This window comes from Rhineura floridana, chromosome 3, assembly GCF_030035675.1.
Source record: "Rhineura floridana isolate rRhiFlo1 chromosome 3, rRhiFlo1.hap2, whole genome shotgun sequence".
In the NCBI taxonomy this organism is placed as follows: domain Eukaryota; kingdom Metazoa; phylum Chordata; class Lepidosauria; order Squamata; family Rhineuridae; genus Rhineura; species Rhineura floridana.
The window spans coordinates 91820252-91839244 of record NC_084482.1 but is presented as its reverse complement, the minus strand read 5'-3'; the positions used below and the strand labels follow the sequence as shown (position 1 = coordinate 91839244).

Below are 18993 nucleotides of genomic sequence, written 5' to 3'. Positions count from 1 at the left end.
TCCTTTCATTCCATAAATAAAAAAGACGCTTTGTTCACTGTATAGGGTTTTATCTATGAATAGCAGCCTTCCCCAACCTAGGGCCCCCCTGATATTTTGGACAGCAATTCAATTACACCCCTGATCATTGGCTGGGGCTGATGGGAACTGCCACCCTGGGCAGGAAAGGCAGGATATAGATCTAATAAATAAATAAAATAAATGTATAAACAAACTTGAGTCTTAACAACATCAGGAGAGCATTGGGGAAGGATGATCTTCAGTACTGAACATTTTCAAAGGTGAATGGAGAACTTTATTTATTTGTTGTCTTACATTTATATTCCACCTTGCTTCCATTTTGGAACCCAAGGCAGCATACATGTAGTTCCCAGGTGGTCACCCATCCAGGCACTGACCAGTCCCAGACCTCCTTAGCTTCAGCACGGTGGCAGTCTCATGTGCCCTCCGGCCCTTAAACTTTACAGACTGTGTGAGACAAACTATCAGACAAACTGGATGGTCTTCACAAAGCAATACTAAAAGGATGTATTGAGTAACCTAAATTCATGGAATCTATTATTTTTGAGGCATTTTCAGGAATCCATAATAGGCATATTTGAGATCTATCTGAGTGAAGCCTGAATTAATAAAGGAACTGCTCTTGGGTCTCATATCCAATCCTTTCTCAGTGAGACATCAGAGCTGAAATTTCTCATTAAAATAATTTTCTTACTCATTTTATTTCCTTACACTCCCCCTCAGAGAATATTCAGCAAAATGGTGTCCCTAATCTTGCCGTCTGTGAATTTTAGGCACAACTACAGATCTGTTTTAATATTGCTGGATATTATTTTGATATCACTGAAGGAGGCAATGGACTTGGCCTCAACTCCTTTTAGTCCTCTCTGTTGGGTCATCATTTCCTCATCTACCTGAAATTGCATAATTTCATTCAATATTAAGCATGCCAAATGTCTCATAAGAATTTGTTCTCCACATGCATACAATCTGTGCCATCCATGGAGAATTTGGGGAGGCCATTTTAGCTCAACCCTAGGGAAGCTCTCATTGACATCAAGAGGTTGCTGGAGGATGTACTGATTTGTGAATTAGAGAACTTTTCCCTCATCACCTGACCTCTTCTTGAACAAAACCTCAGTTAATTAATAGAAACTTGTTTACTATCTGTCTCCTGGGTAACTGATACTATTCAGCCCTCAATATAAAACAATCCAATCTACATTCAAACAGTTCCAGGATTTCCATTTGTAAGAAAGATAAGAGCTATACTAAGCTAAGTCTGTCTTGCCTACTAGTACCATGCCTTCTTCAATGACCAATTTCAGATCTTTCAGAAGAAAAGGAAACTAGAGGAATGTACAGTGATTGCTCCATCATAATTTCAGTCTTCGGTTGGTCACCATTCATTTGCCTGTCTTCTTTGATCAATTTAATCCATTTTAACTAAGTTATTGTGTGGGCCAGGATAATGCATCCCACATTCTATTTTTAATTGGTTAATATTTTAAGAGCTGACCTCTTATTTATAGCTCTTTCTCTAGTACACTGCATATGAAAGCGTTCTCTACTAGCTGTAAGAAATATAAACTGATTAACTACACATCCATGGGAAAGGTAACATAAGAATGACACATTTATTTTTTTAAGTCAAATTGAGTGGGGAATCAGATGAGAGATCCATATTATTCAAAGAATTTTCCAGCAGTATCCTTTTTCAGTAGTTTCTTGTCAAAGGCGTAAGAAATTTCAGTGGCCTGATTGCACAGAGTAGGGCCTTTTCTTCCATTTTCAAGCAGCAGCACCTGCTAATCTGTTTTTAAAATGTGATGTATCTAATACCTTATTTTGTTTTCTAGTGCCATCAAAAGAAATAAAGGTTTCCTTCCCTAAGCACTTCTTAGAAGAAGTTTAAATTTTCATATCAAAATATAACAGCAACATAATGCTGCTTGTTATACACATGACCATCATGATTGCTCATGATTGCTCAGTTCTCAATCCAGAGCTCCGCACGTGCATACAGAGCTCCAAGGTAAATGAAGTGCTGTGTTCATCCTAGCGGGTGAGCTAGCTTTATGTGTTATCCTTTTGTTCATACAGTGTCCCCCCCCATGCCCACTGAATGGAAGGTGTAGTGTCCTTATCAATGGTTGAGCTGTGTATACGTGCCGATGCTTTCATGCCCTGAATCATTAGAGTGAGACAAAAGAGGGTTAACCAGTGTTTTGGAAAGTAATAATAAAATGATTGCCTCTATCTGAGAAATTATTTGATTTACAAAACATCCTCTTCCAAAACACCCTCCTGCAATATTCGGCTTGTTGCTTCCACAACAGACACCGAGTCCTCACATAATGAATACTGAGGTGCAGTGTGGTGCAGGACTTCCTCAAAAAACATTTCTTCTCCAACCTTCAGATTCTGCCACAGAAAATCCTGTTCCTCCCCCTCCAAAAAAAGAACCAGGATGTTATGTCTTACATGCCCTGGAGGCCAAGTGAATCTGATCTATCCATGAGGCAACAATTGGTAAATGATTGCTCTGATTCAGCTCTCACTCATTTTGTCATCAATCACCAGTGAGAAAAGCACAGCACACAGCTGAGCTGCAGCACTATAAAGGCAATCAGTATGAACATAGCACTTGCTTGTGCGACAACTTATTTTAGCTTAGGTCCCTGAACTCTAGTTAAGCTCCTGTCTTCCATGCTGACCTTGAAGATTTTTTTCATATACCTGCTTAAGCACTTGCCTGCCAGATCTTAGGACTGCACAACCTACAGCAGACTGCTCTTCTGAGATCTTGTTTGCCCCAGCCATTCATTCACTTGCCCTAAGAGCTCTTTGCCCAAATAGAACCAGGCCTAACCTAACAGCCAGTGACTGCTGCTCCCATTTTGACACATGGAGATATGAGGGTGATAATTTGTTTAATGCTACTCATAAGATCTCCAACTCCCAGGCAAAACATGCTATTTACTGGGCCAACAAGTTAGGTTTATTTGAAACTACTGCAAATTGATTTGGTAGGCAAGGTTCCCCTTCATGCTACAATATGTTAGTCACTAGGCTACTTTTGTGGATCTCAGGAGGCCTATTTTCATTTAGAAAAGGAAAGACTGGGGTGGGAGCAGATTTGCATTTCCAAATGTTATTTTATTTTTCCTGAAATGTTTAATCTTCTTGGCAAAATATGTGAATCTTATTTGTCTTGGTGTGTACAGTTTGGGAGACAGAAGAAAGAGGAAGAATTGCACTCCTGTTTAAAATGCTTTAGGAGGGAAAATGAACTCCAGAATACTAGCACTTAGGAAACAATCCTTTACCTTGTTGTTATTGTTTTAAATGAGGGAAAATATTCATTTCAAAATCCCAGCACTAGATCTATTTCCAGAAATTTAACATCACATAAGGAACACCCATCTTGCAAATTGTGCATTCTTTGCTTCTGAGAAATCACTTTGAATTATATCCTTGCAACCAGAAATATGGGTGTTCAGCTTGTCTTTGTCTCTTCTCGTTCATACCAATCTCAACCCTCACTAACCATTGCCCCAAATTACATTAATAAAATTCCTCTAATTCATTATAAAGATGCACTAGAAAAATGATAAAGTCTTCTGTTTTGGCACAAGTCTGATTTTACTGAGGTGAACTAATAATTGAGCCTATAGATATATTAGCATTATATCATCCACACCAGTGTGTTTTTCTGCATATTTATGACATGTGCAATTTGAGAGTCAAATGTACTTACTTTGTTGTTATTCCAAGAGAGCTACACCGTCTGTGTATTGTATATATAACATTGAAATACACAGATGCAGTGCTGCAGTAACTCTAATTTTCCCATAAGAATTAATATCACACAGATGTTCTGGGCACATAGCCTTGAGATGAGATGTGTTTATGGCATCACATTACTTTTCCCAGTGACAATATTGATGGGAGTTAACCATGTGTATGGAAAAGATAACAGATCAATGAAAAGCTAATCAATGATACCCACTTTGAGCATGCCAGTTGAAAGCTGTGGGCTTTGATTATGAGTTCTACAAAAGCTATCACTTCCCATAAGCCCATTTATGGAGGAGGGAGGAGATGAAGGCACAGAATGTCCCTATGCATCATTTTACCTAGAAGACAATTCTTCTGCTTATCTATAGAAGGCTAGTTTAATATCAAATAACCAGTATGGATTTCAGATATAAACCACACTCTTGAGAACTGTAAAATAAGATACCCAAAACATCACAATCTCAGTGCAGGCAGAGAACACAATGATTCATAAAATCATTTTAGTGGTTCAGTTGCAGCTTAATTTCTTCTCCCACTAGATTTTAGGGAATAATCAATTGAACAGATTCTCATCATGTTTATGTGATGGAATCTGTTGTGCTTTAAAACACACACAAACACACAGAAAAAGTCGACCCCTTTTTATAAGATAGCATTAAATTGGAACAATGGACATTTTTTTAAAAAATGCTTCTGGGTGACAACAGAACAAAACCATGGGAAAACATTTTTGTCTGCTCCCATTTTGTTTTGTACTGTTCCGTTTACCTTTTCCGGAGCTGGGAACTGCAAATGATTTACTTCCAAGGGTGTTATCAAGGGAACCGTCTGAAAACCATCCTCACTGGACGGCTGCTGCTTGTTCTTATCATTCAAATTGCTCCCCAGTTTCACCATCCTTAGACCTCACTTTCCAGACCTAAAACATACAGAGACAACCAGTGTTAAGAGAATGGACAGAGAGTCAGAAGACTGGAAATCAAGACCAACATATGTTTCCTTGCTGTGCTTCAATCAGCCTTGCAGGTCATATTTTCCTTCCCATTTGAATGTCTCTGCTAGATTTCTGGGGAGCGGGGGGGAGCATCTGACATTTTGGAGCACTTCATTTCTAGTCACAATTTAAAATTATAATATAAGCTTTGAAACCACCCTCCAAGAGAGTTCAGATCAAGTCTCCCCTTGTTTAGATCCAAACATAACAAGCAATGTTATAAATCAAGATCATGTCATATGAGCGACCTCCACCTGAGCGCTTAGTTGTAAAGCCAAGGAAACCAGTAGACCTGTACAAGGGATGCTTTTGGCCTGAGACTTGGGTAGGGGTTGTGTGTGTTGTGCCTCTTCTTGTTTTAATCACAACTGCTGCCTTCACCTTTGGAGTGGGGTGCTAAATAAGAATCATTATTTAGCAACACTCTGCTCTAATAGTGTCAAAGTCAAAGTCCTTTATCAGCATTAGCCACAAGCCATAGCAACTGGAATATACAGAGAAACCAGAAACCAGATGTCTGTCATGAAAGGATGGATACTGTTATATGCTAGTCTAGGGCTATATTTTTCATAGTCACATTGAGGATGGTAACTGAAGAGCCTCCTTTTCTCTGAATGCTGACAAATCTGTACCAGTAGTAATGGACGGGAAGACACAAGTACACACAGGCTTCACAACCAGAAGGACCAAACAAAAAGCCCACGCAAGCCCGACCCCACCCCACCCCACCCCACCCCACCTCCCAACTCATCAGTCTTCTGCGCTGTGTACTTACTGCAGGGCACACCACGCTCTAAGAAGGGAGTCTCAAGCCGGATTGCGGAAAAGGGCTGGGGGTTTTTATTGTCCTTGGTGGTGCTGAATGGACAGCGCTTCGCTCCTCAGCCAGCAGGTTCCAAATGCTACTGAAAGCGAATCAGGGACCGAGTGCAGAGAGCAGCTCGAGCCTGCGGCACGCACTCTCAAACTGGGGCGGCGGCTTCTAGACGAGATCTGGCACCACCTGCTGTTTGCAGAGCATCACCGCAAGCGCTTGCAAGGCATTTATGCACAACGCCACCTAGAGGCTGCTCAGAGAACGCTAGACTAGATTTCTATTCGGCATCGCATGCGTGTTCCCAACAATACAGTCGTTTTGTGGCCGCCTTGGGTGTGTATTTGTCTGCGATGATGTCATTTTCAAAGGGGCACGGCTCCAAGATTAAACAAGACAACATACAATATCCGTAGCTGTAGAGGGGCGAGCCTTATCGCCAAATAAAGCAGAAATTTCCATCAGAGCGCCCTCTCCGTGGCGAATAATGAAACGGTGAAGAGTGATAGTTTGCTATTTTACTGATCGTGAGCAATAGGCAAACTAGGGCCAAATCTCAAGAAATAAACGGAAGACAATATCTATTGGAAAACAATGAGTAAATGTGAAGTAATTTAGCATTTAGCCTCTCAAACAATATGTTTTGATGGGTGTGGGGGATGTGGATTCCTGCTGTAACACAAGGCATGTGTTGATGTAATCCTAAACACACATACTAGGACATCAGTTGAACTGACGGGGACGCACTTCCACGTAAACATGCTCAGAGTATAAGATGAAGAAGTTGGCTTTCCTGTAAAATTAGATAAGGGCACAGACATAAGGATGTCAAGGAGTATATTTGCTCCGACTTAATTGCTCTTGCCAGCCGGTCATCTATCTTACTGCACCACATTTCATCCTAACCCCAAATGCAGTTATGTTTCATAATTGAACAATGTAGCAGGGGCTTTTAACCATTGACCTGGACCTCAGTGTTGAATCTCACGCCCATTTCCTTGAAGGGAAAAATGTGACAAAGGAGCCAGTCCATTTCCCCACTTCTGCTAAGAGTCCCACAGTACTGACAAACTGATGTTGTTTTTATTTGTAACACCAAACATCTCCTTTGAGTCTCTGTCATGCTAATTGCACCAAATGTAAATATTTTTGATGCAGGACAAGAAGAAAAATTGCATGTACATTTTTGCCAGTGTAGGTTTCATATTTGCAATGGAGTGTCGTATGAAAAAAGGCAATTAAAGGCTTTGTGTAAAAAAAATCATTAGTTTACTTTCCTCTACTTTGGGACCCTCCAGTTGCACACAGGGAGGTAGGCTTCCAGGATCCCAGGGGATCTTAGACCTCTTTTTCAGGAGCAGGGTCCCAGCAGGGCCCCTATGTCATCAGGGTCATTTCCTGCTGATCGGAGTCAATCAGAGTGAAAGAAGGCATGTCAGCCACTGAGAAGACTCTTCTCAATAGCTAACATACTTCCCTTTATTCTTAGTATGGCAACCAAAAAGGCAAACACAGTAAAGAAAGTTCCTTACCTTACAGCATCGTAATACATTTGGCCATGTACAAGTAAAGAAAATAGTAGATCTAGCTGAAAGGCAACACAGGGAGATCTGCATTGATTGTTGCAATGCATCACTAAGGGAAAGTGCTCCAAATAATGAAAGCTTATTTTATTGTATCATCTTAGAAGGTCATATAATCATAGAAGGGAAAGTTGCTGTGAGGGGGTGTGGTGTGACTATCATGAAGGGACTCTGCCCATCTGAATTTGCAACTACACTATTGGTCGCACATTGCATTTTTAGTAGCACACCTAAGGTTTCTTGTTTTGTTTTGTGAATTAAAGTATATACCTAACTGTGTAAAGTGTGAATGTGGTAGGCAGGTGTTTGAATACATGTATATCCTCAGGGTACCACCATAACCAAAGAGCTTGGGTTGGTAATTCCCTGATGATGGTAAACCTGATGGTAAGCCTGGGTACATTGTTATACAGAGCATGGAATACCCCGAGAGTTCTATAGGAAACAAAGCTTCACTCACACTGGATAGGTAAGCTATCACTGCCATGTACAGAACACTTTAAAGAAAGGTGGCTCCATTTGGCTAATTAATCTGTGGAGGAGAGGTGGGGAGCCTTTTCCAGTCCAAGCGCTGCATTCTCCCATGGGCAAGCTTCCGAGGGCCACATGCCAGTGATGGGCAGATCCAGAGGCAAGTGGGCTGAGCAACAGCAATGGCTCTTGCCTTTGTACAGGAGACTACATTCCAGCCATGCCAAAGTCAAAAGTTTATATTTATACATACATACACACACACACACCTTTCTCCTCCCCATCCAGGTGAGCAAAAGGGAATATCATGGTTCAAGGACACATTCTAGCCAGGCAAAAGTATGTGAGAGGGTGCAGAGCAGGGTCGATGAAGGACGTGGTGCGCTGGGGCAAGCCACAAGGACTACAAGGAGATGTCTGGAGGATCACATTCAGCCCCTCGGCCTAAGGCTCCCCATGCATGCTGTAGAGGAATAGAGGGAGTGGGCTGACATGGCTGGTAAAGGGGCCCTCACAGCTTGAGGTGAACTGATTGATGAGTGGTGACTGAAGATATCTTCAGCTATTATATTGAAGGTACAATATCTAGATATTCAGCCTAGACTCGATATCCAGAAACATATCTGAAGAGGCATGGCTCCCCCTTAGTCATAGCTTTGATGTTGCTGCCTTTTGTGAAGATTTGAAAATTAAGAAGCAAGGGAATAGCAGTGAAAGAAGGAGCAAAGCAAGAGAGGACAAAAGGATATGAGCCTGCCTCTTTCTTTCATACTCTCCTGATATCTGAATGCATGTAAGAGGAAACAATAAGCAAAGAGAAGAACAGAGACATCTCTCAGGTACTTAACACAGGACAAAACAGCCGTTCCAGCCAGCATGTATCTTGTGGGCTAAAATTATTACTCAGAGGCCGGAACTATACATGTAGCAATATCCCTTATTTCCATAATTTCAGACAGAGAGAAGGGAAAGCATGACAATTCCATAAGAAAAATAACCGGGGGTTTTCTTCTTAAGGCGGTAGCAACCCCTGTAGCTGTTGTAGAAAGTTTAAAAGGTTGATTATAGAGTTGAAAAACCTTCTCGTTGAAACTTGCCAAATCAATTCTTTGCACATTTATATGAAGTAGCACTAATGAGTTGTATAAACTGTGTGCTTCATGTTTAAAGCTGTCAGCAGTGGCCAGAGACTTAGAACAACTGAAATCTCAGTAGGGACACTGTTAAGACAGCAGAAGGCAAATCAAGTTGGAAACAATAAATAAATCACTTGGGAGATTTTATTGCATATTAGATATAATCTGACATATCCACCCACACAGAGCCAAGACTTGTTCTACTAACAGAAAAGTGTGTCTGTGTTTTAAGTCTTTTAATACGTGTTTGTGTATAATTTTTCTTTTCAGGCTAAACAAATCAAAGGAAAATTGCTGTTTTCACTATCACTTCCGATGGTCCCATATGCTTAGGGGTCTGGGCCCCCATATGAGGTGACATTTGCCTTGAATCTTCATTGTCTGTGATACATGTGAGCAAATGGTCAGAGCAACCAAGAACCTCATCTTCTGCCTAATTTTAATGTCCAGTATTAGCATGGATGACAAATATATTACCTTGAATATTATGTTTATGTCCCTAGCTTTCCCAGCCATGACTGAAGTATGGATAAGCAAACACATTCTCTTGCTTCTTGTGAATGCATTTAGGACTCCAAATAAGTCTTTTCCTTCTTGTGCACATTTACAGAAAACAAAACATTATTTAATTGAAGCATATGTAAAGTATACATCTAAAATGCCTACACTGGCAATATGCTTGTGTTTATGCCAGCAAAAGCACAAGCAGCTCAGTCCTGCTATAGCTTAGCACAATTCTGAGACTCTCTGTCCTCTCTAGAAATACTAATAATCACATACATTGCAACAATGTTTTTCTGGTACAACACTAACACTTGGAGGATGGCGACACTTTGGCCTACAGGCAGGAAATTCCCCATCCCTGCTTTACATGATGGCTTAGTCTTGTTATGGCTGTAATGAGTTCCCATGCTGCCCTGCTGGTTCAAGGAGGCAGGCAATGCCATATTGGCATGGGAACTGTCCATAACAGGATTGAGACATATGTAATCACCAAAACTATAAGCCAACCTAGACATTTTACTCACCACAGAAGTTGGCATCCACACAGCGCATATTCACATTGTATCATTGAATACTAGTTTAAAAACCTCAAGCCTGGGGGCTGAATACAGCTCTTTAGGTTTCTCTGATAGGACCTTGGGACTGTCTCTGGGCCCCTCCTCTCCCCAGACCACATCCCTCATTGGCTACTGAGTGCTTTGGTGTGTCTGGAATGTGTCTTTCCCGGATGACAATGCTTCTTGCTTCCCTGCATGAAGAATGGAGAGATGTGGGGGAGGAAGGAGAAAGAGTAGCAACCTGACTTCCGCATGGGTGGAATGTTGCACAACGGTAAGAGTCACATCCATTGCTCTCCTCACTTCTGACTCTGGCCTCATTCACCTCAGGTATGCAGCCTCTGGAAGGTTCCCCATGAGGTAATGTGTCCCTCAGGCTGAAAAAAATTTCCCCATCTGTGGTCTACACTGACCAGCAGTGGATCTCCTGGGTTTTAGACAAGGATATTTCCCAGCCCTAACTATAGCGGCTCGAGATTGAATCTAGACACTTCTGTATACAAAGGATGTGCTCTGCCACTGAACAATAACCACAATGTAGTGTCCCAAAGGGCAAATGTGATTGATATGGATGAGGCTTGGGAAAATTCAATACATGATGGGTCAAACTCATGCAGTGAGTTGTACTAAATGTGACAGACTCATGAAAGTGTTGCTGATACTCACTAGCCCAATTCAGACAATCATATCTCATCTTAATAAGCTAAGATATGCATGCACACTCTGCCTGTGCATTCAGCACCTTTGGTTCTCCGTTTCCCCATCTGTGGAATGCTCTCTCCAGGGTGGCCTACCTGGTGCTAACTTTGCCATTGTTTTGGTGCCAGGCAAAGATATTTTTGCTTCCCAGGCATTTGCACAGCACCAGTTATTTTATGTTTTTATTCTGATTGTGTTTTTTAATATGTTATGTATTTTTATTCTGGTGTAAATTGCTTTGTAATGGAAAGTGATGTATAAATTTATGTCACTTTAAATTCAATAAGCCTAAACCTATACATCAGGACGTTTCTAATTAAGCATAGTTTTATGATTCAGACAAATTGGGAAGCTATGTGCAGTCAGAAACTTCTTAGTATACTAAGGTTTGTGCCACAAAGGAACAAACAAAAGGGTTGCTGAGGTTAAGCTGAGACACATTCACTGTGGCCAGGTGTAGATGATTGTAGCAAAACAGCTCACATCCTGTGGCTACAGCAGAGGTTGACATCACAGAGGCCACTTCCAACAGCCTCCACATAGTGTACGTAACATTGCTCCAGCTCCAAAAGATGCACATGAGCATTCGTCAGCTCTGCTCCCCTCTTCAGCCCTTCCTTTCTTTATAATTATTTATATCTTTAAACTCTGATATCCCTTATCAAACATAAATTATTATTGTTGTTATTTAGATGTATTAGTCACTTGTTATCCAAAGGTCTCCAAGTGACTTACAACATTGTTAAAAACAAAAGTAAATATACCATACCATAAAAAACAAGACAATGAAACAACAACAAAAACCCATACAGCCACAGAAAGCTTTGGCAGCACACTAATGCAATCATCCTCTCAGTCTATTAAATTCCTGGGGGAAAAGATGTGTTCTTACCTGGCACTAAAAAGATGTCAATGAAGGCACCAGGCAGACCTCACTGGGGAGCGCATTCCACAGATGGGGAACCACAACTGAAAAGGCCCTATCCCTTATAACTGCCCTCCGAGCCTCCCTCAGAGGAGGCTCCTGGAGAACGGCTTGAGAAGAAGATCTAAGGATCTGGGTAGGTTTATATTGAAAGAGATGTTCCAGAAGATATTGGAGTCCTGAACAGTAAAAAGTTTTATAGGTCAAGACCAGCATTTTGAATTGGATTCAGAAGCATACAGACAGCCAGTGTAATTGGAACAGAACTGGTGTCACCTTGAACCTCTCAACAATGGATTATGATTGAAGAAAATTGCACTGAACTGCCATCTTAGGTAGGGGTAAGAGATAATAATTACAAAGGAAGGTGCACACTGTAACTAAGTCTAAAAAAAAAATCCTAGCATGTTCAGGGTTCCCACAGGGGAAACCAAATTGTAGGAGTAAATACAAGGAGCCCTCCAATCCTCAACACAATCCAAAGAAGCAAGTATCCCAGATTTCATCTGGTGACTGAGATACAAAGATTGCTACATCCAAATAAGATTAAAAGGACTGAAAGGAAAAATGCAAGAAAATGTTTAAATGGGTTTTTTTCCAACATAAATTAGAGAGAAAATTCAGACTAAGTATAGACTGTTTCCCCATCAAACTTTGAATATTGGCTCAGTTTTGTGCTCTCTCTGTTATTTCACTGTTCAATAATTCCAAACGTGCCCAGAACAAAAGTTATCCATTCCATCATGGTTCATCCCTACCATACAAATCAGGCAAATAATCAACTCCATAACATCCTTGCTACAGAAAATACTCCCCACTCCTCCAGATACAGATTTAAAATGCTGGTTCTAAGCAGACACTCATTTACATGCTATATACAAGGCATAATAAGTAAAAGGTTCCAGTCCTGAGAGATGCTGAAATCAAGGAGTGACAAAAGCAATCAGCATCTCTTACAAAGTATATCTAAATTTCTCAGTAGCTAATCTAATTTTGTTTTTTTCTCATCAGTTACAACTTCCTAATGAAAATCTAAATGTACTGATTATTGCAAGCCACAATTGTCCCATGTCAGAGGTCCTTGTGAGCTATGCCACAAACAGAACTTTTGCACATATGAGCTTTCCAATTCACTTTAGGTGGCAGTTTTGTGCATTCGCATCTCCCTCCATGCCCAGAGATACTCCTTCTATTGAAGTGAACAGCCAATGAGTGTTATGTGTTCACTGGACTAGAGTTCACTGGACTAGAGTTCACTGGACTAGACTAGAGCCTGGAAGAAAGAAACAGCCATACTCTCAATTTTACATTTCACTTTTGGATGTCAGTTGAATATTGTAGGTGGATGTCACATTCATATGGAAGTTAGCTCACAATTTAATGTGCATAGGATTGATTCTTTATGGTGAAAGATCCATCAAAATTGGAAGACATATTAAACATATCTCTCAAAGAATATTCTTCACAGCATGGGCTAGTCAGATGCCATCACCACTTTTTATTATTTTCATAGACATTGCTTAAGGCATTGCTGACATTCCCTTCAAATATTAGCCTGACCTCTCAAAGGCCTGGACTGAAGGGATATGTTGCTCTTTCAGACAGGTTCAACTGATGTCCATGTCTACAAATCCAAGCTCCAGGGATTCTTGGATGAAACAGATTATCTGGATCCATTTCAATCTGGTTTCAGGCCTGGTTATGGGACGGAGACGGCTTTGGTCGCCTTGGTGGACGACCTACACAGAGAACTGGACAGAGAGAGTGTATCCCTGTTGGTTCTGCTGGACCTCTCAGTGGCTTTTGATACCATCGACCATGGTATTCTTCTGGGCCGCCTTGCTGGGATGGGACTTAGGTGCACTGTTTTGCAGTGGCTCCATTCCTTCCTGGAGGGACAAACCCAGAAAGTGGTGCTGGGGGATTCCTGTTTGACCCCTTGGCCATTGACCTGCGGGGTCCCTCAGGGCTCAGTTTTATCCCCTATGCTATTTAACATCTACATGAAACCGCTGGGAGAGGTTGTCCGGGGGTTTGGGGTTTGGTACCATCAGTATGCTGATGACACCCAACTCTATGTCTCCTTTCCACCTAATTCCAAGGAAGCTGTCTCGGTTTTAAACCAGTGTCTGGCATCAGTGGTGGACTGGATGAGGGTGAACAAATTGAAGCTTAATCCAGACAAGACAGGGGTGCTCCTGGTCAGTCGTAAGGCAAATCAGGGAATAGGGATACAGCCTGTGCTGGATGAGGTTACACTCCCCCTGAAGACACAGGTTCGCAGTTTGGGTGTGCTCCTGGACTCAGCGTTAAATTTGGAGTCCCAGGTTTCTGCAGTGGCCAGGAGTGCTTTTGCACAATTAAGATTAGTGCGCCAACTGCACCCGTTCCTTGAGCTGTCTGATCTGGCCACGGTGACACATGCCTTAGTTACATCCTGTTTAGATTACTGTAACGCGCTCTACGTGGGGCTGCCTCTGAAGACTGTTCAGAAACTTCAGTTGTTACAACGTGCTGCAGCCAGAATACTAACTGGGGCTGGTTACAGGGACCGTACTAACCCCCTGTTAAAAAAGCTCCATTGGTTGCCAGTCTGTTTCCAGACACAATTCAAAGTGCTGGTGATGACCTATAAAGCCCTATATGGCTTAGGTCCAGGCTATTTATCAGACCGTATCTCCCTGTATGAGCCTGCCCGGGCCCTGAGATCCTCAGGACAGGCCCTTCTCTCAATACCCACATCTTCTCAAGTATGACTAGTGGGGACACGTGAGAGGGCCTTCTCGGTGGCTGCCCCTAGGCTTTGGAATTCCCTTCCTAGGGAGGTAAGAATGACCCCCTCTTTGCAGTCCTTCCGCCGACAAGCAAAGACCTTCCTATTCCAACAAGCCTTTGGAATTGAAGGCTAAGGGTAGGGCGTGAAGGGTGCTGCATTGCTAATGTCTATTATATCATTTTTAAACTAGTTTGAACTCTTTTAGCTATATGTGTGTATGGTTTTAATATTGGAAATAGTTTAATCTTATTTTAATGTAGACTTTGTATGTTTTTAATTATATGTATTTTTTATCTGGAAGCCGCCATGAGTTCCAGTTTTGGAAAAATGGCGGGGTATGAATAAAGATAATAATAATGATAATGATAATAATAATAATAATAATAATAATAATAATTTGAGACAATTGTGAATTAAGTTTGACATTTGATAACCTGAAAGTTGGAAATGTGAGACTTAGCATGTCCTACAAATAATCAATCAGACTGTGAACTGATCCATACACAGTTTGAAAAGAACTACTACATTATATTTTTAACAAAAGTGAGAATGCAAACAAGTAAAAATTGTTTTCCCTATATAGTGTCTGTTTTTTATCTGTTTCTGCTTCTCATGCAACATATCACCATCACAGGTAGACCTAACACACTGTCTCAACAGACAATGAAGGGTTTATTGAGGGACTGGGGAAGCTGAAAGGCGAAAGATAATTTGATATAGATTTTTTAAACACAATCAAAAAATGTAATAATTAACATGGGGGGACTTATAGAATTGTTGCTGTTATGTACCTCCAAGTTGATTACGACTTATGGCGACCCTATGAATCAGTGACCTCCAAGAGCATATGTCATGAACCACCCTGTTCAGATCCTGTAAGTTCAGGTCGGTGGCTTCCTTTATGGAATCAATCCATCTCATTTGGCCTTCCTCTTTTTCTACTCTCTGCTGTTTTTCCCAGCATTATGGTCTTTTCTAGTGAATCATGTCTTCTCATGATGTACCCAAAGTATGATAACCTCAGTTTCATCATTTTAGCTTCTAGTGATAGTTCTGGTTTAATTTGTTCTAACACCCAATTATTTGTCTTTTTCATGGTCCATGGTATCCGCAAAGCTCTCCTCCAACACCACATTTCAAATGAGTTGATTTTTCTCTTATCTGCTTTTTTCACTGTCCAACTTTCACATCCATCCATAGAGATTGGGAATACCATGGTCTGAATGATCCCGACTTTGGTGTTAAGTGATACATCTTTGCATTTGAGGACCTTTTCTAGTTCTCTCATTGCTGCCCTCCCCAGTCCTAGACTTCTTCTGATTTCTTGACTATTGTCTCCACTTTGGTTAATGACTGTCCCGAGGTGTTGATAATCCTTGACAAGTTCAATGTCCTCATTGTCAACTTTAAAGTTACATAAATCTTCTGTTGACATTACTTTAGTCTTTTTGATGTTCAGCTATAGTCCTGCTTTTGTGCTTTCATCTTGAATTTTCATCAGCATTTGTTTCAAATCATTACTGGCTTCTGCTAGTAGTATGGTATCGTCTGCATATCTTAAATTATTGATATTTCTCCCTCCAATTTTCACACCTCCACTTTCTGTGTGATATGTTCTGTGTACACATTAAACAAATACGTTGATAAAATACACCCCTGCCTCGCACCCTTTCCGATTGGGAACCAATCGGTTTCTCCATAGTATAAATTTCTACAAATCAGTGCAGGGAGTATCATCAGCACAGCAGGATAGCAAATAGAACAGGCAATATTTCAACACAGAGACTTCTTTGTTCCTTAGTTCTGTGCTAGAAGCTTAACAACATAATGCTGTTCCCAAAGTTTCTGCTGGTTGCCCTCACATACCGACAGCTGTCCTTCTGGATGCTTGGTCATTGCATAAGGCATGATTATGAGTCTTCTAGCCAGAATATATGCTGAAAGAGCCTTGCTACTCCTAATCCCAAATGTGCCAAGTGCACATTCTAAACTGGCCTTCATCTCTGCAGATTCCAGGGCAGTGTACAGAAATACACATCCAGGGCAGTATACAGAAGTACATTTTCAGCACCAGGTGACAAGACCTTTCTGTTCATCTAGACCTTCTCAACCTTGTCTGGGCAGTAGCATGCAAGGTAGTCAGTGGCACATGAAGGGGAACAGAGCAATGGCAGTGCTACATTTACCAGGACAGGGATGGGAAAGGGCAAGGAAGCAGCATGGTCAGGAGAGCTCCAAGTGGGCAGCAGTGTTGCTGCTCCATTACTCCCCCCTCCATGTGCCACTACTGGGTCTCCCAGTTTTCAAATCTGTGTTTTAATTTGGGGGCTGTGATGAACTTTGCTTGGGTAGTATTTATGTAGTATTGGGTAGTAGTTATATAATCTTTTGATTTTTTTATATAGAGTTACTACTACTACTACTACTACCACCACCACCACCTGTAAGCTGGCTGGAAAACTTTGTAATGGGGTGGCATACAAATGCCAAAAATAAGTAAAATAATGCAATGCAGTGCAATAAAACCAAAATAACAATTTCCTTCATATACCACTAAGAACAAAGATGCAACAAACTGGAAAAACTATAAAGCAGAGGCCATAAAACTAGTTTAGAGGTTGTCCACAAGGGAATGTGGCCCTCAGAAAAAAAGATTCCCCTTGTAATAGGGTGTAGCAGATGGTTCATCCTATCTGGTGACAGACTATAGTAATTCTTTTTGGGGTAACACTTATAATACCCAAAAAAGTGGTCAGCCAGTAGGGATAAGCCCCCACCCAGTCCTATCACATGGACTCATCACCACATCTTTTAAGGTGGCAGGATATCCTCTCTCTTAGTAATCACCTCATGGGCCCACACAATTAATCCCCTCCAGCATGAGGTAACGCCAAACTCCTCCAAGCTAAGCACGTGTCCATGCCCTTAGACCACATCAACTGAAATTGATTCCATATAGCTAGGCTAGACTGTTCATAATGAAGCTGCCAGAATGGAACTTGATTAGAAATTGTACGATCAAAAGTAAATACACACACACATTTTGGTTTTTATATGCTAGCAAAAATTCATTTCTGAAACCAAAAAATCTCTTTTATACTAAAATACAGCCATATACTTTTAAATAGGCAAAATAAACCTAAGATTGTAAAACCCAATTCACAGCTACTATTTTAAATATAACTATATTTACTCTGCCATTGCTTTCAATATTAATCTCACAGGCTTGATACATACCTTTGGGTTTTGTTCTTTTGTATTTTAGTACTGTTTATACATCACTCTACATTTTAAATCAAAATTCCACTTAACTGACTCACTAACCCAGTTTCTAGAGAGAAACTGCAAAATGTTATCCTCTCTAAAGCATGGTTAGTAATTATTCCTGCTGAAAGATTATTTGTTTGTTTATACCTCCTTTTTTATTCCGACAGGCTTTTGGGATAGAAGGTGTTTAGGATTGGGCTTTACAAGGCTTGTTTTATTGTTTTATATTATTATTTGTATTATTTTAAATTGTTTTTAGATTTTTAAGTGCCTTTTATGATTTTAAGGTTGTGCATAGTTTAATTGTATTTTAATTGTATGTTTTTCTATGTTTTTAACTACATGTAGTTCTATCTGTAAGCCACCCTGAGTTCCAGTTTGGAAAAAGGGCGGGGTAAAAATAAAGTTTCAATTCAATTCAATCCAACAGTGTTCTTTAGGCAGTGCACAGCATGCTAAAAACAGTAAAACCCCATCATAAAAAACCCAACAATGCAAAACATTTCAAACAGTATGAAACAACAGCTAAAGGTTTTGCACCAGCACAAGTCAACAACAGCAACTTTAACACAAGATCCAAAGAAGGGGTGGGCGAGTACAGTTAAAAGATTTTTAAAAGCCTAGGAAAACAGAAAGGTCTTAACCTAGCACCTAAAAGACAATCAGCACCAGGTGAGCCTCTCTAGGAAGGGCATTCCATAGACAGGATGACATCACCACAAAGGCCCTCTTTCTAGCAGCCACACACACTAGGTGGGGGAATTTGTAGAAGAGCCTCTAATGAAGATCTTAACATCTGGCGAGAATATATGGGAGAAGATAGTCCTTCTGGTAACCTAGCCCCAAGCCTTCTATGGCTTTCAAGGTTAAGGCCAGCACTTAAATTGGGCTCAGAAACAGACTGAAAACCAATGTGGGTGACAAAGCATTGGTGATCATACTTGTCTGACCATATCAGTAATGTAGCTACTCTGTTTTGGACCAACTGGAGTCTCTAGACCACATAAAACAGTAATCCAACCAAGAAGTTACCAGAGCATGGATAACTGTAGCAAAGCTACCTCTGCCCAGATAGGGCTGCAGTTGGTGGATCAGCCAAAGCCAATAAAAGGCACTCCCAACTACCAAGGCAACCTGAGCCTCAAGCAACCATGCTAGATCTAGAAGCACCTCCAAACTATGAGCCTTCTCTTTTAGGGAGAGTAGCCCCATTCAAAGTAGGTTGAACACTCCCTAACTAGCCAGGTAAACCACACACTAACAGCATTTCTGTCTTGCTGAATCAAGTTTCAGTTTATTGATCTTCATCCAGTCTACTGCAAAGTCCAGGAACACCCTCTTGAGAATATCCACTTCCTCACCTTGATGAGATGAACAGGAGATTTAAAGCTGGATGTCATCTGCATATTAGTGACACCTCAGCCCACATCCTTGGATAACCTCACCCAGCAGTTTCATGTAAAATA

The 18993-nt window shown here is 40.9% G+C and overlaps 1 protein-coding gene across 2 annotated transcripts in view; it reads right to left on the bottom strand.

Moving 5' to 3' along the window:
- Positions 1-4698, bottom strand: part of NSG2 (neuronal vesicle trafficking associated 2) — a 104016-nt gene extending 99318 nt beyond the window's left edge. For both annotated transcript variants that reach the window (XM_061621898.1, XM_061621899.1), the window contains exon 1: positions 4570-4698. In XM_061621898.1, the coding sequence (XP_061477882.1) occupies positions 4570-4698 (129 nt within the window). The remainder of the gene's footprint in view (positions 1-4569) is intronic.
- Positions 4699-18993: the final 14295 nt, after the last annotated feature.